At 54.2% G+C, this 24,083-nt stretch overlaps 2 protein-coding genes across 6 annotated transcripts; one reads left to right on the forward strand and one right to left on the reverse strand.

Annotated features, from left to right (window-relative positions):
- The first annotated feature begins 11 nt into the window (after positions 1 to 11).
- On the forward strand, positions 12 to 4,183 carry Nat9 (N-acetyltransferase 9 (putative)). Of its 5 annotated transcripts, none has more exons than XM_041635954.1 (7): positions 12 to 62; positions 618 to 703; positions 1,820 to 1,929; positions 2,417 to 2,560; positions 3,337 to 3,396; positions 3,568 to 3,662; positions 3,755 to 4,183. In XM_041635954.1, the coding sequence occupies exons 2-7, from the start codon at positions 627 to 629 to the stop codon at positions 3,989 to 3,991; spliced, it is 723 nt and encodes a 240-aa protein (XP_041491888.1). In that variant the 5' UTR covers positions 12 to 62; positions 618 to 626; the 3' UTR covers positions 3,992 to 4,183. The 5 variants fall into 5 exon arrangements, with proteins under 5 accessions (XP_041491888.1, XP_041491887.1, XP_041491889.1 ...); XM_041635953.1 differs by having other exon boundaries at positions 37 to 109; XM_041635955.1 differs by lacking the exon at positions 12 to 62 and adding an exon at positions 98 to 146.
- Positions 4,184 to 5,867: 1,684 nt separating this feature from the next.
- Positions 5,868 to 23,457, reverse strand: Slc9a3r1 (SLC9A3 regulator 1). The gene is made up of 6 exons (XM_041636077.1): positions 22,841 to 23,457; positions 10,620 to 10,781; positions 9,683 to 9,836; positions 8,011 to 8,051; positions 6,969 to 7,058; positions 5,868 to 6,737 (listed from the first exon to the last, which is right to left on the reverse strand). The coding sequence occupies exons 1-6, from the start codon at positions 23,261 to 23,263 to the stop codon at positions 6,546 to 6,548; spliced, it is 1,062 nt and encodes a 353-aa protein (XP_041492011.1). The 5' UTR covers positions 23,264 to 23,457; the 3' UTR covers positions 5,868 to 6,545.
- Positions 23,458 to 24,083: the final 626 nt, after the last annotated feature.

The following is a 24,083-nucleotide window of genomic DNA, read 5'->3' on the forward strand; positions in this document are numbered from 1 at the left end:
GCGTGGCGGAAGTGGAGGGTGCGCGCCCCCGCGCATGCGGAAAGCTTGGCTGTCTGGCAGAGGTGCTGACGCCTGTCGTTGAGGACGCCTTCCTCGGCGGGGGATGGGTGTGAGCTTGGCAATTTGCGGGCCTCGGCGGTTAGAGGGTCAATGAACCACTGTCGTGGCACGCAAAGCGCTGAGGCTTGAGAACTTCGAGTGGGGTGTGGGGGACCAGAAATGGGGGAGGGCCAGAGCCGGGTGGCGTGGACGCTGGAAGGAAGGCTGGAAACAGGCTTAAAGAGGGGGGTTGTCAAGTCGTTTGAGGGTGGACTCCCCGGACTGGGGCACGTCGCGTGTGAATCCTAGTTATTTGGCATTCGGGTTTGATGGATCCAAGTTCTTGGTACTAGAGACCGCAGCCAATGCTTGGCCCCGAGATGAGAACCGAGAATTGTTGGCCGTTTCGGTTCTTTATCTGGCAAGAGTTTTGGAATCTCTGTTCTTTCAAATATTCGTGGGGGAAAGGCAGGACGCCCCTTGTTAAAATAGCCCCACCCGTACAGGAAAAGCCTGAGTTTCCACCCTACGTGGAAAAACACTTGGGGCTCTGAAGTCTTTAACTCTCTCACCTGTAGGCAGCTACAATGAGGCTGAATCAGAACACCGTGCTGCTGGGCAAGAAGGTGGTCCTGGTACCCTACACCTCCGAGCATGTGCCTAGGTAACCCAGCTGGGAGCAGTTGTTGCTGCGTGGTGGGGGCAGTGGGAATCGGCCCAGTGAAAGGCCTTCTTCAGTCCTAATCTCGGAGCCGGTTTTGTCCTAGGGAATATTACTTGTGCGGGGGCTGCACAACACTCGGGAGATAGAGGCAGGTGGATCTCAGTGAGATTGAGGGCAGCCTGGGCTACATAGTAAGTTTTCCAGGTCAGCCAGGGCTTCACAGTGACTGTATCTCCAAAGGGGATAAAATTACATCCAGGAAGAATAATGCTGAAGTGGAGAACTCGCTTCCCGTTTCCCCTTTTCACCTCTCAGCTTCCCTTTTGGCTTTTTAATTAGGAATTGCATCATCTAAATGTATGTAGCAAAGAACAAAGACGTGTCCTCTTCCCTCGTCCTCGGTTACTGATGGCACTTCCATGTGCTTGCTCCAGATGTTGAATGTTGCATGATCTTGATAGCTACTGTTTAAAAGGCCAGAAGTGAGTGGCAGGGACTCCTTGTGGGTGGGGTTCATTAGCGAATGCCTGGTAGATTGAGAACTGACTGTGGAGACGATGCTCCCATCCTCCACCACTAGTTTTGCTTTTGGGGAGGTCCCCGGAGGTCTGCCCAACTGTCTTTGCTGAGGCTGGCTTGGCATATCCTTATCCTCAGGAATTGGAGGAATGTTTGGCTTCACACGGCCTGGGTGGGAAGCTGGGCACAGCTTTCCTGGGTGGAAAGGCTGCTCCTCTCTGCTGCTTGAGGGAAAGACCTGCCTTTTCTGACTGACCACAGCCTTCTCCTTGAGTCTTCTATCAGTGCTGTGGGGCCTTCATCCCTGCCTTCCTCTTCATCTCAGAAAGCGTGAACCCATACTGTGTTCATACTCGTACAATTTGAAATTGTGGTGCCGACACCGGCACTGAATCCTCTCCGCAGACAGAACTTGTGCACTCGTCCTCTTAGAGAGGGTCTCCTGTCACTCATGCTGGCCTCAAAGTCCTGATCCTCTCTCCTCCTCCTCCTCCCAGGTGCTGGGCATCCAGGCCTTTCCCTCCGCACCCAGCGAAATCCATGCTGTTGATCCACCCATCTAAGACCAAGTCTTCCCCCCACTCCCCGCATCCGCAGGTACCATGAGTGGATGAAGTCGGAGGAGCTGCGGCACCTGACAGCCTCGGAGCCGCTGACCCTAGAGCAGGAGTACGCGATGCAGGGCAGCTGGCGCGAAGACGAAGACAGTGAGGAGCGCCCCCCCCCCCCCCCCCAGTCTCCCAGGCAGCCTCCACTTTCCTGTCCTTTCTCACCTCTCAGCTACTGCCCCTCTCAGGGTGTCACTAAACTGTGGTAAAAAGTTTGGAGGTTGCTTATGCTCGAACCACTTGAAGTGGCGCCTGTGACTGGCTGTACTGTCCTCTTTCCTGAGCAGGCACTGTGCTTGGAGGGATTTAGAGAGAATAAAGCAATTTGATTTCTAGCCGTTAATCTAGGCCCTGCCCTCATGCCCTTTGCCATAGCCTGGTGCAGGTCCTACTCTTTGGGTCCCTGTTCCTTTGAGTACAGATGCCTCTTGGGGAAGGCTGTTTCCCCGCTTCAGATCAAAGGTGACCTGGGACTCTACAAGGCGCCGGCCCCTTTTCTCCTGCTCTTCTCTGGCTTGGGTGGGAACACTCTCCTCACCTCTTTCCTTTGAAGACTGCAGGCCCTAACTGTTGCATCCACCCTCAGAGTGCACCTTCATTGTGCTGGATGCAGCAAAGTGGCAGGCCCAGCCTCGCCCCCCGGAAGAGAGCTGCATGGTGGGAGATGTGAACCTCTTCCTCACAGACCTAGAAGACCCCACCTTGGGGGAGATTGAGGTCATGATTGCAGGTTTGTCCTACCGGGTCCAGCCAGAACTTCAGAGAGCTTAGTGGGTGCCCAGGGGTAGCTCAGTCAGCTGTGGCCAGCTAGCTCTTGACTGCGGCAGCTTGATCCCTTGTCCCCCACCCAGCATGACAACTGACCCTTGGGTTCATATTTTCTTCCATATCCCTTGGTATGACTTTAACCTGTGTGTACACACATGCGTCCCAGAGGACAGTCTTGGATTTTGTTTCTCAATGCCATCTTTTTAGGTTTTATTTGTGTTGTGTGTGTGTGCATGTGTGTGTGTGTGCGTGCGTGCGTGCGTGTGTGTTTGAGACAGGGTTTCTCTTCAGCCTGGAACTTGCCAAGTAGGCTGGACTGGTTGGCTGTCCCCAGTACTGGCTTCAAAATGCATGCCACCACACCTGGCTTTTTAACACGGAGTCTGGGAATCAAACTCTGGTCTTCCTTGCAAACACTTTACTATTGCGCTGTCTACCCCCCACCCCCCGGCCTTCACCCTTGAGTTTCTAGGCTTCAGACTCCATCTGTTCCATGCTTAGGCTTAGAAGGGGATCCTCCAAAAAGTAGCAGATGCTCTGCCGTGCTGTGGAGGAGCCCCTTCTGCTTCTCCCAAGAGCTCCCCGGCGAAGGGGGCAGGGGGTTCAGACTGCTGGGAGCCTCATGCCTTCTTTCACCTGCCTGTACCTTTCTTTTCCGTGGGTAGACTAGTGAGCCCAGTGCCTGTCAGGGATATTGGAGCCTGGTCCCTGGTCCTAGCATGGTGTGCTTTCTCCTAGAGCCCAGCTGCAGAGGCCAGGGCCTTGGCACCGAGGCATCTCTCCTGATGATGTCCTATGGTAAGACAGACAGAGCTGACCACGAAGTAGGCCTCAGCTGAGCCTTCTTCAGGCACGAGGGAGGAGGCAGATGGCAGGCACCTCTACTGCAGGCGGGGACAGGGAGACTAGTGGAGTGGAGGTTTTATTCTACTGTGTGCCCCTCTCTCTCTCTCTCTGATAACTCTGGAGGTGTGACGAAGCTAGGTCTCACCAAGTTTGAGGCCAAAATTGGGCAAGAAAATGAGCCTAGCATCCGGATGTTCCAGAAGCTTCATTTTAAGCAGGTAAGCCCATCCAGGGGAGAGGCCTAGGGAGCTAGAGCTGTTGGCGAAGGGACACGGCTGTAACGCTAGGTCTGCTCTCCTGGCTCCTATAGGTGGCCATGAGCAGTGTCTTCCAGGAGGTGACGCTCAGACTGGCAGTGAGCGAGGCAGAGCGGCTGTGGCTTCTGGAGCAGACGAGCCACATGGAGGAGAAGCCCTACAGAGCTGGGTTGGCAGAGCCCACGACCGCCACCCCGTGTGAGCAGAACTGGAACTGTCCACTCCCAAGGCCAGACAGCTGCATGGGAGACCAATGCCCAGGGTCTCCAGTCTGCTCCAGGCCCTCCTGAGCCTGCCGTGGCCTCCGCTGGCTGGCAGTGGCCAAGAAGACTCCTTCCTACTCCCAACCACGAGCTGACTGTGGTTGCACTGAACAGATGGCTGGCATCCATCGAGGCTGAGGTGGAGGTGGGAGCTGGAGGCTGGAAAGCCAGCCTTTCCCTGGGGCCCTTGCTGAGTAAAACATGCGTTTAGGCAGCTTCCCTCGGCCCTTCATTCATCGTCCTCATGGAGAAGGCTGTCCTCTGAAGGCCAGAGTGACCAAGTAGTGGACTCGATGGTGGAAAGATAGGCTGGCTTCTGCCTGGTGGCCCTGGTTCTGCTTTCAGCTTTTTGAAGTCAGACAGGTCTGAGGGAAGAATGACTTCCGCATGCAGCTCCTTGTATCTGAGGAGCATCCCTGTCAGAGAAGCTTGGGGCCTGCTACAGGTCTACAGGTGAGAGAACCTGAAGCTACCCACAGACCCCTCCTGCAGCGTCGGGCTCTTCCCTTTCCCATCTTGTTCATTGCCCTCTTTTGGGCAGTTGCATCCAATCTGGCCACTAGGGGGCAGCAGAGGCATAGATTCGGGACAGCCAGGGTACTGGCAAAGTTCTCTAGTGTGCTGGATGGTGTTGTGTTGCGCCCCCACCCCAACCCTTTTACTCCTAACCGTCCCCGTCCCCGTAGCCTGCCGTTATCTGAGGTAGTCATCAAGAAGGGCCAGGCATATTTTCAAAACAGCTCTGACAGGTTAGAAGTGCATTTGTGTGAGCGATGGCTCTGGTTAAAGTTATTGCCAAGACCTCCCAGCCCCCTGGTCTTGGCGTCTTACCCCAGATTGCACAGGGAAAAACTGCAATCCAGAATGCCTGAATTTGAAGTGAAATTTGCTATTGGCTCCCTTTGGACTCTGCTCCAGACCTTGGCTCAGAGCTAAAGGTCCCCCACAGCTTCTCCACCCAGCAGGTGAGGTAGGGAGGTTGCTTCCAAGCCCTGTTACACCAGCCGGGGGACCTCCACCTGGGGCCAAAGGGTAGAAGCGTGGGTGGATGAGGGAGGCCAAGCCCAGCTGAGCAGGCAATTATAGGTACTGTGATAAGTGCTTTGGATGGTTTCTCTCAAGGCTGGTGGAATCCAGACGTTAATGCCAAGAGGGCCAGATAGTGAATGGCCCTTCTCCCAACGCAGAGGGCTCCAGGCCTTCTCTCCTGGAGCTATTATTTTCTTTACTTGTTCCTTTCAGCCCAGCAACCTGGTTCTGAGTGGCCTTTCTGTAAACTAGGTGAGTGGGAAGTAGCTGGGGCCACAGTCCCCTTCATTTTTGAACACCTGACCTAGGACATGGTCCAGTAGGGAGCCTGGGCATTCAGGGCCTCCTGGCAGAAAGGCGGTATATTCCCTTTGCAAAGTCCCTTCCATCCCGAACCTTGCCACACAATGTGTGCTGCAGCTAAGTGGACTAGTTTTCTCCTGTGCTGGATATCTGCTTTCCCATCAGGCCACTGGGCAGATAAGGGGTGTCTGTGGCAGGCTTAGACTGCTGAAAATCCTGCACTCCTTGGGGTGGGGGTAACAGGGAGGAAAGGCATCGTCAAGTCCTGAACCCCCTCTCTGTAGTGAGGTTTCACTTGTAGCACTTCTGGACCGAGGAGCCTCAGGGCCCTCTCAGCTTCCTCTGCCACAGTCCCCATAATCACCCCCCCCATTGTCCCATGTACCAGGGTACACTGGCATGGAGCTAAGCACAAAACTGGAGGGCCCTGTGGACTCTTGAGTAGCTACAAAGCCACTCCAGGAGTGTCCCACCTCCCAGCCAGAGGCCAGCTCCCTGGGACTCTGGTCTTTGTCCACTCTTAGACCTGAGGGTGTGAGGCGAAGCACCAAAGACGACTCGGAGGCTCAGGTGGTTTAAAGGAACCAGTGAATTTCTGAAGGTGTTTCCTTACAGTGGTGGCACCTGGCTCAGGACAGGCAGAGGCAGCCTGGGTTTCCCTGTGCTGCCCAGGTCTTTCAGAGTGAGAGTAGAAACAAAAGTTTAAGGGTGAAGCCATTGCCATGCTCTGGGTACAAACAACCGGGAAAATCACAAGAATCATGAAAACAAGAACCCCTCTAAATTCTGCAATGCTACACTCTTAAAAAAAAAATCAAATGGATCAAAGAAGCCCAAGCCATAGCTCTGAGGACCTCAGGCACCCTGTCCATTATAAGCAATGGCCGCTACAGTCAGTCCCCAGTGAGCCCTGGACTTGTCATCACATGTAGTTGAGGGAGAACTTCTTGTCTGGTCCAAAGATCCTTGCTTGGTGTGGGTCCCAGTGATGTCCTAGGCAGATCGGTGAGGGGACACTTGGTAGGATGAAGCCCTCAGGGATAAGTATGGGGACGGGACATAAACATTCTCCTTCCCTAAGGTGAGAGGGAAGGACAGAATTCCTAAGAAAATCAGATTTGTCAAGAAGGGGTCGGGGTGCTGATGCTGATTTGAATGTTGATTGGTGGGTGACTGGGGAGGAGGGGAGGCTAGGTCAGGTGGGTGGGTGGCTCCACCGTCCAGCACTGGCCAGCGACTGGTCGGGTGCTCAGAGGTTGCTGAACAGTTCATTTTTCTTGCTCCAGTCCATCTGTGGGGCCCGCTTGCTACTGCGCTTCTGGTGGGCCCTCTCTTTGGCCACAGCCAGGGAGATGTTGAAGTCCAAGATGGGGTCGTAGGAGGAGGAGGTAGATGAGGGCTCTGTGGACGCCTGTCTCTTGGGGCTGTCTTGGGAATTTAGCTGTGAAGAGGAGGAGAGAGTCAGTGTCCATCCCCGAGGGCTCCTCAGTCCTTGGCCTCAGAGAGGTGGAGATCCCTTGGGGCCATGACCAAGGTAGCCAGGTCACTCACAAGAACAAACTGCACCTCCCCATGTGACCTCTAAGGCAGGCTGGTGTGCCAGGAACCAGAGCGGCCTGGAAATGGCATCCCGTAAGGAACTCAGTCACTAGCCCCCATGGGGCCTGCCTACCTCCTCACTGGTATCGCTGGAGGCAGATCTTGCCAGGGCAGGCCTGGGGCTCTCTGAAGCTGCCTCTACCGGGCCTTCATGGCTGCTCTCCTGGCACAGAGAGGAAAAAGAATGGGTGGGCAGGAGATGAGGAAGGAAACTCCTGGTGAGAAGCTGGAGGCCTCATTAGAGCAGGGTCTTTGCTCAGGCTGGGCCATCCATCCAAATCCCAGATTTATATTACTACATTCCTAAAAGGATTGGGGCAGCCTGGTTCCATCCATCACCTGAGCAGGGGGCAGGGACTGCGGAATCTCTCATCCTCCCCAACACTTTTGAGTACTGACTCACTCTTTGAATCAGCAACCCAAGAGGGGCTTCTGGGAACACAGGACCACCAAGGTCCTCCTGTTCGGCATGAGGAACACATATGGTCCCTTAACCTCTGGTAGCCTTCTCCGGGCCTTAACCCCAAAGTAGCCAACCAGGTCTTTAGGAATAAGATAACAGAACATTATAGAACCATCAGAAGGTGGGGATCATGTCTGATTCTTGCCCCCATTAGGTCTCTGTAGAGGAAGCCTTCAAACAGATCTTGCCAACTCCAGGCTCTGTGGTCTGATTCTGAGACAGCCCATGCCAGAGTAGAGGTTTTGGCGGGGTGTGAGCCTGGCACGCAGCCCCTTCCTGGGTCCTTCCATGGCCTCGGCTGGCTCCCAGCCTCACCCCCCTCCCTTCTGCCCGAGGAGGAGGGACTTTGTTCTTCCAGCTCAGACTGGAAGTAGCAGGACCAGCATCCAGACACTGAGGCTCTGTTCTTGGGGGGAAGAATGGCCTCTTCTGTATGGTGGGAGTTAGAGGCGGGGGCTACAGAGGGGCCCAGGCAAGCCTTTCCCGAGTGGCAGCCTCACCCCTGACAGGAGGTGGGATACTCTGGTGGTCCTATGGCTTAGCACTCAGGAAGACACTGGAACTGGGCCCTGATGTGTCAGCCCGAGCCAGACTTCCAGCCATGCCACCACTTGCCCTGTCCCCACAGAGGAGCGGGTAGGGGACCCCTTACCTTCTGTATCTCTCCGTTGGTGAAGGGCTCAGGCAAGGGTCCTAGGTGAGGGAGACAGCAAAGGTTAGCCCAGAACCTCTAGGGGAGGAAGCAGAGGATGCAGAGCCATGCCTTGGCAGCTCACCAGACCCCATACTGCAGGGCAAAGGCTGCAACCCACTGTATGTACTTTTGACATTTTGATGACCCAGTGCCTAGAAAAATTGTTTGACAATTTCAGAAAACAAGACCCCACTACAGTGTGGTACTTTGGTATTTTCAATAAAATGTATTTTCATAATGTCTCATTTGGCAAACTGGGGGGACTTTTGGGGGGGTGCAGGGGAGGGTCATGCTGGAGTGCTGCTTGATACTGACTGTCCTGTGATGTCCTTTAACGAGTCCTTCATGCAGTGCTGGGCAAACACAGCCTCCATCCACTACCGGTGCTCTCTACCACTGAGCTACCTTTCTGACCCAGGTCAAGATGCCAGGCTTGCTGGAGAGTTAAGATGGTCTTCATGGAGTTCAAGGGTAGCCAATCAAAAACAGGTCCCCTATGGCCAGAGAGATGGCTCAGTGATGGCCTGGTGATCTGAGCCGGATCTCCAAGAACCAGATAGTCAGAGAGAGCTGACTCTCCTGGGCTGTCCTCTAGCCTCCACATCCACACATCCCAGGTCTGACAGGTTTATGGCCACACCTCAGATTATATAGCCGGACCTGCTGCCTTGGAGGGAGAACAATGCCAAGCATCTGTCACCTGGAGGTGAGGGGACAAGAAGGTTCAAGGACAGTGCCCTGGGCAGGGTCAGGAAAGGCCAGCAGGAGAGAAACCCAGGCCTGAGGTCACCTCCCATATGGCCTGTGAAGTAGGAAGGCTGTTCCACCTCCATGAAGCAGTCAGGATGGGTGGGGTGTCCCTGTATATTAGTTATGATGCATGTGTGCCTTTGCCCCTGACAGGACTGCTCACTGTGTCGCTCCTCTTGGAGATCTGAGTTATGTGGACCCTGGCCTTCTATTGTAGTCCTGATGCTCAGGGGGCCCCACCCACTGCAAAGTCCAGGGAGGTTTACTTTTCAGCACAGGATACCAGATCACCCTTCTGGAGCCATCTTCCCAGGGAGAAAATCCGGACTAAGGGGGGTGTGTGTGGGGGGGTACTCAGCCCCTCCTGCCTGGTGTGGTGGCCTTACTCACTTTGGCTTGGCTTGAACAGGAGGCGATGCCAGGCTTGGCAGGATGAGAGTGGGGGAGGGGGAAGGAGAGAGCTGGGGCCCAGGGACTGAAGGGGACCCACTACTCCCCAGAGCCAGCAAGCCTGAGTTTCCAAGGCAACTTGACAGAAGGGGGGGGGAGGGGAGCACTGGGCCCCTGTCACTGGACTCTGATCTGCCCAGCAAAGGCTGGAGGCTGTCCCCGGAGTTAACTCTTTCCTCTCAGAGGAATCGCCTGAGAACTTGCTGGACTAGGGAGAGGCTCAGGCCAGGCCTTGGTACTGACCCGAACCTCATCCCCTCCTTCATGACTGTTAAGGGCTGTAACCTGCCCCCTTCAGACACTCCTGGCCCATCCCTGCTTCTTCTACTCTCCGCCAACCCATGCTGCTGGGTCTCCCTTGCAATCCAAGAAGCCTTAGACTCTTGGCCACATCCCTGGCTGGGGGGTGGGTATCCAGCTGTGCACTCACCGTCCAGGTGTGCCTGTGATGGGATCACTTTGCACTTCTTGAAGAACTCATCGGTTTCCTTGTCCACCACCAGCAGCTTGGCCTCGTCCCCTCCAGCCTTGATGGCAGATACCACATCCCCATGCTGCTTGCCCTCCATGCAGACACCATTGACCTGTGAGTCAGGGCAGGGACGGGGATGACCCACACAGGTCTCAGTGCTGGGGAGGGCAGGTGGAGGAAGTCCCTCCTGGGAATGCTGATTCCCTCAAGTGCTCAGTCCTGAACCCAGCCAGTCAGTGGTTCTCTGAGAGTCAGCTGGGAAGCAAGACAAATGGGAAGAGCCAAAGAAAATACCCAGAGACTACACAAACACAGCTGGAGTGAGCAAGGGGAGGCCTGGGAGCCTGAGCCGGGCTCCTCTCCGACCTCCCTCTCTGGGCCTTGGTTTTCTCATGTGTAAAGTGAGAAGTCTTGGAAGAGCTGATCTGTGGCTCTAAGGTTCTCACACTGTGATTCTGGGACCAGCCCAAGCATTTAGTTCACGTTTCCTCTCTGCTGAGCACAGCCGAAGAACAGAGTGTCTCAAAGCTGAACTCAGGAGAGGCCATTGGTCCAGCCTCACGCCTGGCTGGAGTGCCCAGGCATCAGGAAGGCCATGCAGGTGGCCTCTGGTATCTACCTGGATTTTGGCAGGTAAATCATGGGCGTAGGGTGTGTATTTGGTGAAGCAGAACCCGAGCGAGGGGAAAAGAAACCATTCAGCCTGCTGGCATGGCACTCCCGCCTACCACGTAACGTCCTTCTTTCCCATTCCTCCGCTCTACCTGTGTAGCTGCCCGCCATCCAGCACCTCTGAGCTGGCCATAAGCCATGGGTTAATCAAACCATAGATGGCATAAGGCTGCCCCAAAGCACCAAAGATTAGGGAGGAAGAGAGCATCGTAAAGGGCATCACCTCCACGATGCGGTCCTGGGCCCGGAGTCCAGAGGCCTCTGCTGGAGAGTCTGGGTCCACTGCTCGGATGAACTGGCCTGGCTTAGACTTGTCACTGTGCAGATTGAAGCCATAGCCATTGGGGCCTTTCTTCATGGTACAGAGCCGAGGCCGGAGCTCACGCTGCGGGGATGTAGGAAGCACTCATGTCATTCCACAGTATCCCAACACCGCCTTCTCCAGCTCCCTGGCTAGAAGGATTTGGGATAATCCCGTGGCAATTAGAGCCCTCAGAGCAGGGCAAGAGAATCTGGCCAGGGCTCAGATGTGAGTGAACACTTAGCACTGTGGCGAACTGAGCGGCTCTGGGGAAAGCCGCTGTCCCTGCCTGGGGCCAGTTTCCCTCTTAGCCATTACACACAGGCTGTTTTGGAATTATCCTTCCCCACCCAGGGCTCATCTGGCCCTCTGAGGCCTGGCTGGATACTTGAGGCTCCTGTGCAGGCCCCTGGCCCCTGTATCTGTTCTTGGTTGTAGAAGGCAAGGACAGCTGTTTACTGAAAGCTGGACAACCTGTTTACAGTAAAGATCTGGATCTCTAGTGGGCTCCCGTTTTGACCCCAGTGAGCCAAATGGCCCAGCGAAACGTGACCCTGATAACCTGAAACCCTATAGGTGGCAGGGCAGTGGATCCTGGGGTAGATGGGACCATCCCCAGCTCTAGGTCCTGCCAAGGATATAGGAAACAAAGGGTGTGTGTATGTGTGTGTCTCAATAATTCCCAAGGATTTATATGGGGAGGAGACCATGAAAACCAGGGCAGGGTCAATGTCGTCAAAGACTGTGGCCTGGAAAGCAGGGCCTGTTACTTTTTGGTTTGTTTGTTTGTTTTGGAGACAGAGTTTCTCTGTGTAACTCTGGCTGTCCTGGAACTCACTCTGTAGACCAGGCTGGCCTCAAACTCTGAGATCTGCCTGTCTCTGCCTTCTGAGTGCTGCAATTAAAGGTGTGCGCCACCACCGCCCAGCCTGTTACTTTTAATATTATTTATTGTGTGTGTGTGTGTGTGTGTGTGTGTGTGTGTGAGAGAGAGAGAGAGAGAGAGAGAGAGAGAGAGAATATGTACACCACAGTCCACATGTGGGGTCAAAGGACAACTTGTGAGAGTTGGTTTGGTTCTCTCTTTTCACCATGGGGGGCGGAGATCAGGTTAGCAGACTTGGTGGGAAATTGCCTTGATGCCCTGATCCATCTCACCAGCCCCCCTTCCCACAGGACACAAGCAGGTGTCTCCTGTGCACCCAGACACTCAGCTGTCAACAGTTTCAACATCTCCCATCCTCTCTGGCAGCTGAGCTCTGAAGCAACAGCCTTGATGCCCACACGACACAGACTGACAGATGGAAAGAGTATGGACACAAGCCTGCAGAAACTGGAGGCTTTGTAAGCCCTTCCCAAGCACTACCCTGATCCCAATTCCAAGCCTGGGGCAGCCTGTTGGCCACTGGCAGGCTGACTAACCCTGGGTTGCCACCCACCGTGTGGGGCAACAAAGGTTCTCCTACTAACTTGTGACTTGGGGCGAATCATTTCCATTTCTGAGCCTCGGGGGTCTTCCTTTATAGAGGGTGTTGATTGCTACCTGCCTCGCAGGGTTGCTGCTGAGGCCCGAAGACATAATGACACAGTCTAAAGCAGCACTTTGGAACTCCAAGTCCCTGAGCAGACCTGGAGGTTACCATTGTTCCTACTAAGTCCCCACGCATACCAGGCTCCACCATTGTTCTTGCTAGTAAGAACAGTCACGTAACTCTGGGATACTGGGTCAGGGAGGGTGGTGGCCAGGTTGCTCTGAAACCCAAATCCTCAGCTGGGGGTACAAAAGGCAAGGGAGGGGACAGGCGGGAAGGACCGAAGGGGGGGCTTACAGGTCTCCAGTCCCACCTTATCTGCATTAAGAGCCCATCCCTTCACTTGGTGGGGACAGCAAGCACCTTAACCCAATGAGTTTGATCTCCAGGACACACAAGATAGAAAGGGAGAAGTGACTCCCCCAGGTCGTCCTATGACCATGGCACACCCACCCCCACACAGCATACATACAAACACACACACAGTAGATTTTAAAGATGGAAAAGAATGTTTGGGCAGGTTTTGTGTTCAGGATGTTAGTGTGCAGAGTCCAGAAGACAGAGGAGGTGATAGTTGGCATTTTCCCTAGTGACCCACCCAGATCCCAGGGACCCCTCACTTCAAACAGCAAAGACAACCCTATGAGCAGCAAAAAGAGGGGACCACAGGAGGCCCCTCCTTCCCTCAGCCTATTCAGCCCCTTACCCCGCCGTGACTGAGCCCCTGCTGCAGCCCCCCAGCACCAGGTAGTTCCGGGAGTGAGGATTCTCCTCCTTCCAGCTAATCCCTCTATAAAGCTGCCACGGGCCCTCCCCCCAGGCTGCCTAGGTGAGCTGAACAGGTCTGACAAGTTGCTGCCACCAGGACAGGCTCAGCTTTCGGCTTCAGCCACACACCTCCCGTGGCCCTCAGTTTGTGGAATCTCAGTTTGCCTCTCGTTCCTCCCCACCCTCCCCACCCTCCCCACAGCGGCCTGGATGTTAGCTGTTTCTGAGACAGGGAAATTGCGACTCAGAGAAGTTAAGCCCACTCAGTCTGACTGGGGACCTGCCTTCCTCCCACCACACTGAGCTGTCCTTAAGCATTGGGTCCAGCACTAAGCAGTCTGGAGTGAAGGCTAGCGAGGGGCAGACGGTGGGGGCTCTTCGCACACTAACCAGGTGTCTGGGAGCCGGTGAAACCACAGGCTTCCTTCCGGGAGCTCCATGCCTCTGGCAGCCAGAGCCCCAGCCCGAGCGGAAGGATAAAGCCCGACCTGGGTGACGGTGCTGAGAGCATGCCCGGGCTGGCACTGTGGCTAGAACCAGGCTGAGGGTTCAGGAGAGGTGGCTCCCTAGTCATGGGCAGGGCTGGGTTAGGTGTCTTTGCTTCCAGTTCCAAGTCCCTGCTTCGGGTGTTCCCTACTCCGCCTCAGCAAGGGTTACCTCAGCATCCCTTCTAGTGACACGTGTCGGAGTTCAAAGGTCCACTTTGCAACCTTCTGGCAACACGAGGACCCTGCGTAAGGGGAAAGGCAGCCTCTACTCTATCTCCAGAAAGCCCCCTCCATGTAGTACTCACAGGCCTCCCGTGCTAACGGGTCCCTTTCAGAAGTCTCTAGAGCAGTGATTCTCAACCTGTGGGTCGAGACTCCTTGGAGGAGCGTCGAACGACCCTTACTCAGGGGTCATACATTAGAACACTGCATATCAGATATATGCATTATGATTTATAACAGTATCAAAATTACAGTTATAAAGTAGCAACAAAAAAAATTGATGGCTGGCCGTCACTGCAACACGAGGAACTGCATTAAAGGGTTCCGGCGTTAGGAAGGTTGAGGACCCCTGGTCTAGGTCTCTTCTTTCACAAGCTGGGGAGAGGAGAGATTTAAACTTTCAGAGAAACTAGTTGGTTCCCTTCCAGTCCCCAGGAGCTGTCACTGCAGCTGCTGAGTCAGCCCATCCCAGCTTGGGTGGAGCTTAGAGGAGTCCCCTGGGGGCAGGCCTCTGGTTCCCAGGCCTAGAGCCCAGTCGAGATGGGGGAGGGGCAAGGTACTAGAGCTTGGACTCTGCTGTTGGGAAAAGAGATCAAAGGGAAAAGCTCGGCACTCTCCTGGGCTTGGTGTGTGTGCCCCTCTACCCTAAGCGGCCTTGGGACTTGTGCCAACTCCAGAAGGATACACAGCACGGGGGGGGGGGGGGGGGGCACCTCATGGGAACATGGGCCCAGGGGGTACATCCAGCCTCCACATAAAACTTCCAAAGTAAAAATCGGGACTGGTTCCAGGCAATGGTGTCAGAGGGTGGCTGGTGTCAAAGGACCTGAATGGGACTGGACTAACTGAACTTCTCTTTCAGTTTTTCCCAAGAGGGCCCGGAGCGCCGCCTCCAAACCCTCCTCAAGGAGTCTTCTCCCTCCTTCCGTTCTCAGACTGCCCCTTGACCCTCTGCCCCAGGATCCTAACCCCACCCTAAGAAGCCAGGCCAACATCTCCACCCACGCTGTGCAGGCCAGGGAGAGAGGATGGGGGCACGGAATTCAATAGTCTCCACCCACGGGCCACCTGGAAAGCCGGGGAAAGTCGATACCCTAATCCTAGGGCTGTCTCTGGGGAGCAAGCCCAAGGCCGCTCCCTGTTCCCCCTTGAGGGAGGTCTGCTGGGTAGCTGGGAGACAAAAGCCCCTTTGGGCCTGGCCCCTCCCTGGCTGATACCATGGTGATGGGCTCAGGAGAAATGGCCGGGCAGTTTCTACCACTTCCCAAGGACTAGCCAGCTCCAAGCCCCAGCAGTGATGGGCTATGACAGTGGGAAGACGCCCAGGGTGACCAGAGAATACTTTTTAAGACTGTTCTTCACCAGCCCAGCCCAGCTCAGCCCAGGGTTCTTATTTATGGAAATGAGCCTGGTGCCCCACTGTCCCACACAGGGGGAAGTAGCCCCGACAGAGGTGAGGGAACAAGAGGGTCAAAGAGGAGACCTTAGTGGGAGGGGCTGGTGACATTTCTGCTTGGTTGTGGGAAGCAGCTAGGGTTTTTGTTTTTTTCCTTCCTCATGGACTTGGGGACATAGGCTTGGAGCTGGCATTGTTCCTCAAGGAGGCTTGATGGAGGTGGCTTGGTTCTGCCTAGGGTTGCCACGGAAAGGCAGCACGGATGCTATCCTTTAGGCAGGCTGAGAAGTGACCAGGGGCTTGGAACTCTGGGCCACTTCAGCCCCTGTAGGCTAACGGTGTCCTCTGCTCATCCTGATGAGGGCTTGGCTACTACAAAGTCTGATGTCATCTCAAGAACCCTGTAGGACCCCTACCTCTTCATCTCAGATGATGTCATCAAGTTCCCAGTAGGACCCTTCCTCTTCATCCGTACAAGAACACTTCTGGTCACAATTGCTAGTGTGTGTGTGGTGGTAATAGTGGTCCTTGTAGGAGCCAGGAAGCAGGAGGAACCAAGGGAGCTAAAATGGGCGCTGTTTCACAGACACCAGTACTCCTCAGTGAAGAGGCCCCGAGCCAGGTCCTCGCTTTGACTAGTTGCTCTGACTAGTGCCTCCTCTCAGTGCTGGACAGGAAGCCTTATGGGGAAGCAGAGTTGCTCAGCTCTGTTCTCTTCCAGGAAGCCTGAGACAGAGCCCGGCTGGTACCTGGGCTACTGCCTAGCTGGATACCATCCAAGGCTGGCAGCCAGGTGCCTTCCTGCCTGCCTGGCATGCAGTCCACCATCACCAACCCCCACCCTTCTCTCAGAAGCTGCCGATTTATGGGCTGTCCCAAGAGGCTAAGCAAGGACAATCAAGGAGCTCATTGTGAAGCAGGGCCTCATTACTGAAGTAACAAATAGCAGTTACCGTTTATTGAATGTATGATATGGACTAGGCACAATGCCAAGGGCTTTATATTTATTTTCTCACGTAAACCCCAATTGTGACTCTTTAAGGGAAATATGCCCACATTTCACAGAGGGGAGAAAGTTGATAATGGGACAGCAGGATTTGAAGTCAGAGCTGGAGGAACACGACAGAGTACAAGTATACCAGGTGTGGGGGATTTCAAAAAGAATCAGGCATGGTGACTATGACAGGCATGAAGATCTCTGTGAGGAGGCCAGCCTGATCTACACAGTGAGTTCTAGCACACACACACCCTTGCAAAAAAAAGAGATAATAGTCAAAATGTAATCAAAATACAAAATATTATCATTTCAAGTTTGGATTTGTTTAAAAACTTGAAATAGTTGCTGGATGTGGCAGCGCACGCCTTTAACCCCAGCACTTGGAAGGCACGGCAGACGGATCTCTGAGGCCAGTCTGGTCTACATAGTGAGTTCCAGGGCAGCCAGGGCTACACAACTACACACACAGAGAAATTCTGTCTCAACAAACAAACAAACAAATAAAATGCAAACAACAAAAGAAAGAGTTTACCGCTTTTTATTTGTGCAAGTTGAAATCCCTAACCTTTTCAGTTTGAAATCTGAAGTGCAAATTGCTCCAAAAATCTGAATCCCCCACTTTCCCAGACAGGGTCTCCTGTAACCCAGGTTGGCCCACGTTGGCCTGGCCTCAAGTTCACTACATATCCAAGAATGACTTCCCAGAAGGCTAGGAATCACAGGTGAGTGCCACCATGCCCAAGTTTAAGTGGCACTGTGGCTAGAACATCTAGGCAGGCACTCTCCCGACCGAACTAGGTCTCTGTATCTCGGGTTTGTGTAAATCTTCCAAAGTTGGCAAACATCCAAAACTCAGAACATTTCTAGTCCCAGGAATGTTAGATAAGGAATATCAACCAGCACCAGGCCCCGTGTCCAGCGTACTTCCGCTTGGATACTTCACGTGGTCCATGGCTAAAGACTCAGCAACCTCACGCTGCCGCTATGTTGCGGGGGCAGCCCCAGACAGGCTCTACTCCTTGAACTTGCCGTGGGCATTGGGCCCGTGCCCTGACAAGCACATGGGGAGGCTGCCTTTGTCTCTGATCAGACTTAAATCTGGCCGATTTTCTCTACGCGTTGCCCTGCTGCCTTTGAAGTCACCTGACTTCAGGGAGTCTATAGCACTTGTCCTTATTTCGGATATAGGACTGAAATATCCTCACGGCTGGAGATGTGAAGAGTGAGCTGTTTTACCTGGAGGGGAGGCTCAGGCCACAGTCAAAGTCAGCCTCCTGGGGTCTCTGCACTGCAGGGAAACTAGCAAGGCAAAGTAGGGGTGGGAGGAGTGGGTAGGGGTTGGGATTTTGTTTCCCAGGCTCCATTCTACCCATGAAGGGATAGAACTACCCCTTCTGGGCTGAGCTACTAGGAAGCATCTCCACTTTTCTGGGGGATAGAATGCCTTAAGGCTCTTGCCCCAACAGGAATGAACCTTAGTTAACACAACCCCTGCATGAAGCTGGTTCAAGCACCCTCAATTGCCCATCTTACCTGTAGCCTTATGTATGCCAGACAAACTATCACTGAGCACAAAGAAGCCCGAGTTTACAACACCGTGATGGTTCTGATGTGATTGGTCCACATTTATCTGGAGAGCCAGGCCCTGAATCATAACTCAACTGTGTGGCCAAAGGGAGGCCCATACACAATGGGGTCATGGTTGGGAGGCCCAACAGCTCTCTCCATCCCCATAAAAGACCTGCCTGGGAGCCTGGTGGTGCACGCCTTTAATCCCAGCACTCGGGAGGCAGAGGCAGGCGGATCTCTGTGAGTTTGAGGCCAGCCTGGTCTACAAGAGCAGGACAGGCTCCAAAGCTAGAGAAACCCTGTCTCAAAAAAGGGCCTGCATGGGGTGATGGTGATCACGTGCATTAAACACATTTCCTTTCCAAAGGTCCACCCTACCTTCACCTTTGACCTTCAGACCGATTAGTAAACACCAATGATCAGCAGCTATAGCTTATTTTCCCCAGAGAAGTTCCAACATACTTTAACATTGCCCCTTGGCCTTCAAACTCCTAGGCATTGCCCCACTTTTTCCCAGAGGCTCCATAGGTGGGCAGTTCCTTCCCATCAATCTGGGGTTTCCTGAGAAGGAAGCCCTTTTCTGCTTCTAAGACAATCATTCTAAACAGACTAACTTATTGATGGCCCCAGGCTAAGAAGCAGGGCCACGCTGGCTAAACTGCAGAGAAAATGACCCCACAGTAACATGACCTATCCATTTCTTTTTCTTTTTGTGAGACAGGCTTTCACTGTATAGCCCTGGCTGGCCTCAAACTCATAGACTTACCTGCCTCTCCTTCCCTGAGTGCTGGGACTAAAGGTATGCACCACCACACTGGGCCTTGACCTGGCCATCTCAAAGCCAAACACCCAGCAATGTCCTTCCAAAGTCTGCCCTTCTGAAGCTCTACCTTGGCCAAATTAAACCTGTCCGCTAACTGCACCCGCCCATCTATCCTGCTTCCCGGGGTACCTACACTTTCTTTGCCTCTACGATAAGGGTCAGGCTAGGAGAAACCTGGCTGAATCTGAGTGCTTTCCCATCCGTGTCTGTCATCTGATTGCTTTTCCTAACAACCCTGTAGGCTGGGGACCGGTATCCCATTCCACTGACTGGAAGTGAAAGCTTGCAGGGACTAAGGCTCCAGAGCCAGGAAGAGCAGAGCAGTAGAGGAAGCACTACTACGTCTGACCCCAAAGCCTAGACTTTTGGCCTCCCTGTCAAAGGGGAAGCTGCCAGTAGGCAAGAAGGAGTGGGTTGATTCTATCTGGAATTTCATCTCTAGGTGTCCAGGATGCACAAACAAGCCCAGGTGTGCTGGACTGCGATGGACTGGGACAAAGGTCCCTTACAGCTGTTATGGATTCACTCACCAATTCAAAAACCATTTATTGAACACCTCCCTATAGTAGATACAGAGCTGTGTAGGTGGAATAGCCAACACTGGTTGGAATAGGAATAACCCAAGGCTGTGCCCCGGGGCTTCCCGTGTATCAGAGGTGGAAACTGTGACCTCGTGAACACAGAGACACAGGATGTATAGCTGGCTTGAGGGGATTCAGATCTTTGGTGTGGCTGGGAAAACGCAGAGCAGTGGGACAGAGTGGGTGGCCAATACTGTAGAGAACCACGGTACTACATAGAACTATTGTTATTGTGAAATATTGATGCAGCTGGCCAGTGGTGGTGCACACCTTTGATTCCAGCACTGGGGAGGTGGATCTCTGTGAGTTCAAGGCCAACCTGGTCTACAGAGCAAGTTCCAGGACAGCCAAGGCTGTTTGTTACACGGAGCAACTGTCTGGAAAAACCAAAATAAATAAACAAATACATGAATATTGATGCAGAATCTTGTCCTGTAGCCCAGGCTGGCCCTGAGCTAGCAGTCCTCCAGCCTTTGTCCACAGTGTGCTGGGATTACAGGCCTGAGCCACCACACCCAGCTCATCACATAAACATTAAACAACAGGGATCTTTGAGGACTCTGACCACTGGGCTTGGCCACAGCTGCACCTGCTCAGGTAGGGAGGAATCAGCGCTATGAACTATTTATTACTTCAAATGCCAACAGTCAACATTTACTGAGCACTTGCTTAGCTGCCAGTATTGAGTGACTTACACACAGTCTTATGTAATCCTAATAACCCGGTGAGGTCACTGCCGTCATTCCCAACTTACACAATAGGAAACAAAGGCTTAGGGAGATGAAGAAACTGGGCTCCAGACAGGTCAGCTAGTACAGTTGAGCTGGCTCAGGTCTGCTCAGGCCCTGTTCTGGGCCAAAATTCAAGGATTTAGGCCTTGTCCTGTGTCTGGTAGGAAAAGACCACAGGAAAGCAGGCAAAGGACTGGCGAGGTCATTCGGACACTAAAGTTCTTGCTGGACAAGCATGAGGACTTGAGTTCAATCCCCAGATCCCCCCCAACAGCGGGCAGTGAGGTTTAGGTTTATAATCCTATTGCTGGGGAGGTGGAGACGGGAGGATCTCGGGCTCACCGGCCAGCCAGCTTAGCCAGATTCATAAATTTTGGCCTGGTGTGCCTTTAATCCTAGCACTCAGGAGGCAGGAGTCCAAGTTCTTTGTGAGTTCAAGGCCAGCCAGTCTACACAGAGTTCCAAGCCCAGCCCCGGTGACGTAGTGAGAGCCTGTCTCAAAACAAATCAACTAACTATCCCTACAAATCTAAAAGTCCCAGGCTTTAGCGTGAGATGTTGTCTTTGGGAACAAGGTGGGGGCTCAATGAGGTGGAGCACACCTGTTACCCCAGCATCTGGGAGGCAGAGGCAAGAGAGCCTCTATGAGTTGAGGTCAACCTGAGATAAGCCAGAATTACATAAATAAAACACTGCTTTTTCGATAAAGAAACCTCTACTTCTTTGGGCCTCAGCAGGCCAGCGGGGATAGCCAATGTTCCAGGCATCTCTCTTCACCTGCCCTGTTTGCTCTTGGCCCACCAAGATGCCACTCAGTCGCTGCCACAGCATCCTCTGGCTGACACCTCTGTCACATGAGAACCGAGGAGGTTAACAGAGCAGTTCCCGGTCTGCAAACAAACCCAGGCTAAAACTAACTGTCAAATCTCAGCTGGGCGCCTTATACATAGAGGGCAGGGATGCCTCAGTGTTTACTGGCATATTTTACTGGATGAGGCAAGGGGGAGTGTCAACTGCAAGCTTACTACACCAAGATATGGGAGCTCTATACCAGAGAAGCTTAGCAGAACAAAGCTCAAAGGACCGAATTTTTCAAGGTTTGGGCAATGATGACCTTAACCATCTAGCAGGGTACGAGTACCGGCTGCTGTTCTGATAACTATCGAAAAGACGGACCATGTTGCCCAGTGCTCTCATTTTATAGATGCGAAAAAAAATCAAAGCTCAGAAAGAGACTGCCATGTCCTATAGGTGTCCCCAGGATGGTGCTACTTTGAATCTCCTGGACTGAAGAATTGACACACAGGTAGGTGGTCCTACCACCACCCGGGGACCCTGACTCAGGACAGATCTCCAAGAGGAAGCCCCAGCCCACTGCCGTTTTAGATACAAAACAGTCTGATGTAGAACCTTCCACAACAGCCTCGACGTGGCCCTCCAGCACCCAGCAACACCACCGAAAGGGCAAGGGGAGGAGCTGAGCGCGACTGGAACTCGGTGTGTATCGGGAGGTATCGGGAGGATGAGGGGGGCCGCTGGTCATCTGCTCTGATGCTAAAGTCCAAAGGAAAAAAATAGGGGGTGGACGTGGACGTGAAGGTAATAGTGAATCAGTGGACCCGGGACAAGGTTCAAATTGGCTTTGTGCCTAGGAGCAGAGGTCACCTGTTCCAATTTGCTGCCAGGGGCTCTACGACTGCTTGCCAATGCCAATTGGCACTGGCAGGAAGTGGGAACCTGGTGGCCCTGGCATTCTCAGCACCAAACTCTGGCAGAACAGGGCTTCTGGTGACCTCACTTCCACCAAACCAGTTGGTAATCTCAGGCTCCACCTTCAACCTTAAGGCTGAACAGTGCCTTTTCTCTGTTGAGGGAGAGAGAATCTTCCTGGCTCCATGGATACCGCTGCCACATGTCCTCGCTACCAGGTAGAGAGCTAGTGCACTGAAAGGATCCTGCTCCCCAGTCTGAGCCCGGAGCCTGGCTTTCCTCCCTCCTGGCTCTCTAGGGATCGGAAGCTCAGCACAACAGCTCCTGTTTTGCCAGCTGCCCCTCCAGCAGCTGATCCAAAGTGGAGTTGTTTGGGGGAAATACCGAACACGAGCAAACCCAACCGGCCGACTTGCTATCAGGACAATGGGGTGAGCAGTGACAATATAAGGGCGAGACCACCTGTCCACGTGGACTCTGAGGGACGATGCCTGGCCTTCCGACTGCGCCCTCCCCCAACCATCTTTCTCCTTCTCCTCCTCTTCCAAGGTCCTCCCACCAGCTTCCCAGATACCAGCTAGCGAGCGCTTACTCCTCACATTCCAGAGGACCATAAATCCTCCAGGGTGGCAGAGCCACCACCCCCAAGCCGCCTGTGTGCCTCCTCCCTGTACCCCACCCCCACCCCTAGCTCTGAGACGCTGGGACTTCCTCTCTTTCTTAGAAGTCACTTTAGACTTGAGAAGGATGAAGTCCAATCGGTGCGAGTTAATGAAGCACAAAACTAGGGAGCCGAGGAGGTTTGGGTAGGGCTGCAAGGGCCTTCCTAGGGACCTCTTGTTTGTTACTCAGTCTCCACGCCAATTTTACCTACCATCTACAAGGGGAAAGAGAGACAGAGACAGACAGACAGACACACATACACACAGAAAGAGAGAGACAGAGAGACAGAGAGAGAGAGAGAGAGAGAGAGAAAAGAAAGAAAGAAAGAAAGAGTTAAGCTTAGCTGTAGACAAGGGCAGCCCAGGAAAAGGCTCCAGAGAGTCCGGGATGGGGGTCAGAATTCAAATAATGGGATCCGAGAAGGGGACTGAATTCTTTTGCGACACCTCCCCAAAGTTCAAGGGAACCGAAAGTGCAGGCGAACACGGACAAGGCTACGGGGTCGCGGGTCGGAGTCCGAAGCCTCAGGAACAGCGATCGCTTCGGGTCAGAGGGCGGAAGCCGTTTCCTCCTCGCTGCTCGAGTTTCAGAAAGTGCTGGACGTCCGGGGCGCCCAAGTTTCTCCAGAATCCCAGTCCCATACACAGCTCAGCCCGTACTTACCCGTTCCAGGTGGCTCTTTTCGGCCTGTTCTCCAGTCTCCTGCGCGACAGTGGCGACCGGCTGCTTGGCTTCTTCGGACTTCTGGGTGCGCAGTAGGTCCTCCCGGATCGAGACGCCCAGCTTCTTGAGATGCTCGTCCGTCGCGGGGTCGACCACCAGCAGGCGCACAGAGTTGAGCGCCGCGCGGATGCGGCTCACCACCTGCTGATGCGTCTCCGTCTCCACATTCTCGCCGTTCACCTCCACTAATCGGTCCCCGGCCAGCAGCCCTGACTTCTCGGCCGGCGAGCCGGGCTCCACCAGTCGGATAAACTGGCCCACCTTGCCCTTCTCCCCGTGCAGGTGGAAGCCATAGCCGTTCGGACCCTTCTCCAGGCAGCAGAGCCGGGGCAGAGGCTCCCCGGCTGCCGCGATCACGCTCATCTTGCCCGGCGAACGCTCAGCGCGGTTCCTGTCGAAGGCCGGGGACGCACGGTCTTTCTGCCCGCTCCGCGGAGCTCAAGTCGGGAGCTGAGCACCTCACTGGGGACAGTGAGCAGGTGTCCCAGGAACCGCGGTAGCGAACGCACAGGAAGGGAGGGAGCCAATCCCCGCCCTGCGCGGTCTGTGAGCGTTCCAGAGCCCGCCCCAGCTCCTAAAGCCGGGGGCGGGGCTGTGCCGTGGGTGTGAATCACCGTGGACCAATCAGAAGCCATTAACTCGAGCTCTTGGGCGGGGGTTGAACAAATCTGGCCAATCAGAACGGTGGGGGTGTGGCTTGCACTCGGCGCGGCTCCCCGCAGCGGGAGAAGAAAAGAGAGCCCAGGAAGTGGAAGTGTTTGTTACCAAGTGCGGAGTCGGGTCGATGGGGCGGGGCCGGGGCCAGGGCCGGGGCCGGATTCCAGGTACTGAGCCCAGGGGCCTCGCGGGCTGCGCTCTGGTTTCTACGCCGTGGAGGCGGATTTAGAAGAGCTAGTCTCGGGGTAAAGGATCCTCAATGCTTTAACCGCCGTCAACCAAAGCCTGTTGCACAGCTTGGCTCGAAGTGGGGGGAAGGAGGGGAGCAACAGTTGTCGGGGAAACCATCCCACACACCCCCACTCACTCCTCCCCCTCCCCGAGGCCAGTTTAAGAACGGGACGGATGTCTTCTGTAACACAGTAACACTGTAACAGGGTAACTGTAACAAAATAACTCTGGAGCGGGGTTGTTTAAGTAACAAAGTTTCTACTTGTGGAGTCACGCCGCTATCCCAGGACTTGGC

The sequence above is a fragment of the Microtus oregoni genome, unplaced genomic scaffold, assembly GCF_018167655.1.
Source record: "Microtus oregoni isolate MIOR12 unplaced genomic scaffold, Mior012 000048F_ref0000485, whole genome shotgun sequence".
Classification (NCBI taxonomy): domain Eukaryota; kingdom Metazoa; phylum Chordata; class Mammalia; order Rodentia; family Cricetidae; genus Microtus; species Microtus oregoni.

What these genes read in the sequence shown, in the direction of transcription:
- Slc9a3r1 (XM_041636077.1), bottom strand. Translation starts at nt 23,263, where the DNA reads ATGAGCGTGATCGCGGCAGCCGGGGAGCCTCTGCCCCGGCTCTGCTGC. An exon ending in AAAAGAGCCACCTGGAACGG is followed by an intron (nt 10,782 to 22,840) that starts GTAAGTACGGGC and finishes ACATCCCCGCAG; the next exon opens with CGTGAGCTCCGGCCTCGGCT. An exon ending in CCCAGGACCGCATCGTGGAG is followed by an intron (nt 9,837 to 10,619) that starts GTGATGCCCTTT and finishes CCTGACTCACAG; the next exon opens with GTCAATGGTGTCTGCATGGA.
- Nat9 (XM_041635952.1), top strand. Translation starts at nt 151, where the DNA reads ATGAACCACTGTCGTGGCACGCAAAGCGCTGAG. An exon ending in GATTGAGGTCATGATTGCAG is followed by an intron (nt 2,561 to 3,336) that starts GTTTGTCCTACC and finishes GCTTTCTCCTAG; the next exon opens with AGCCCAGCTGCAGAGGCCAG. An exon ending in TCTCCTGATGATGTCCTATG is followed by an intron (nt 3,397 to 3,567) that starts GTAAGACAGACA and finishes ATAACTCTGGAG; the next exon opens with GTGTGACGAAGCTAGGTCTC.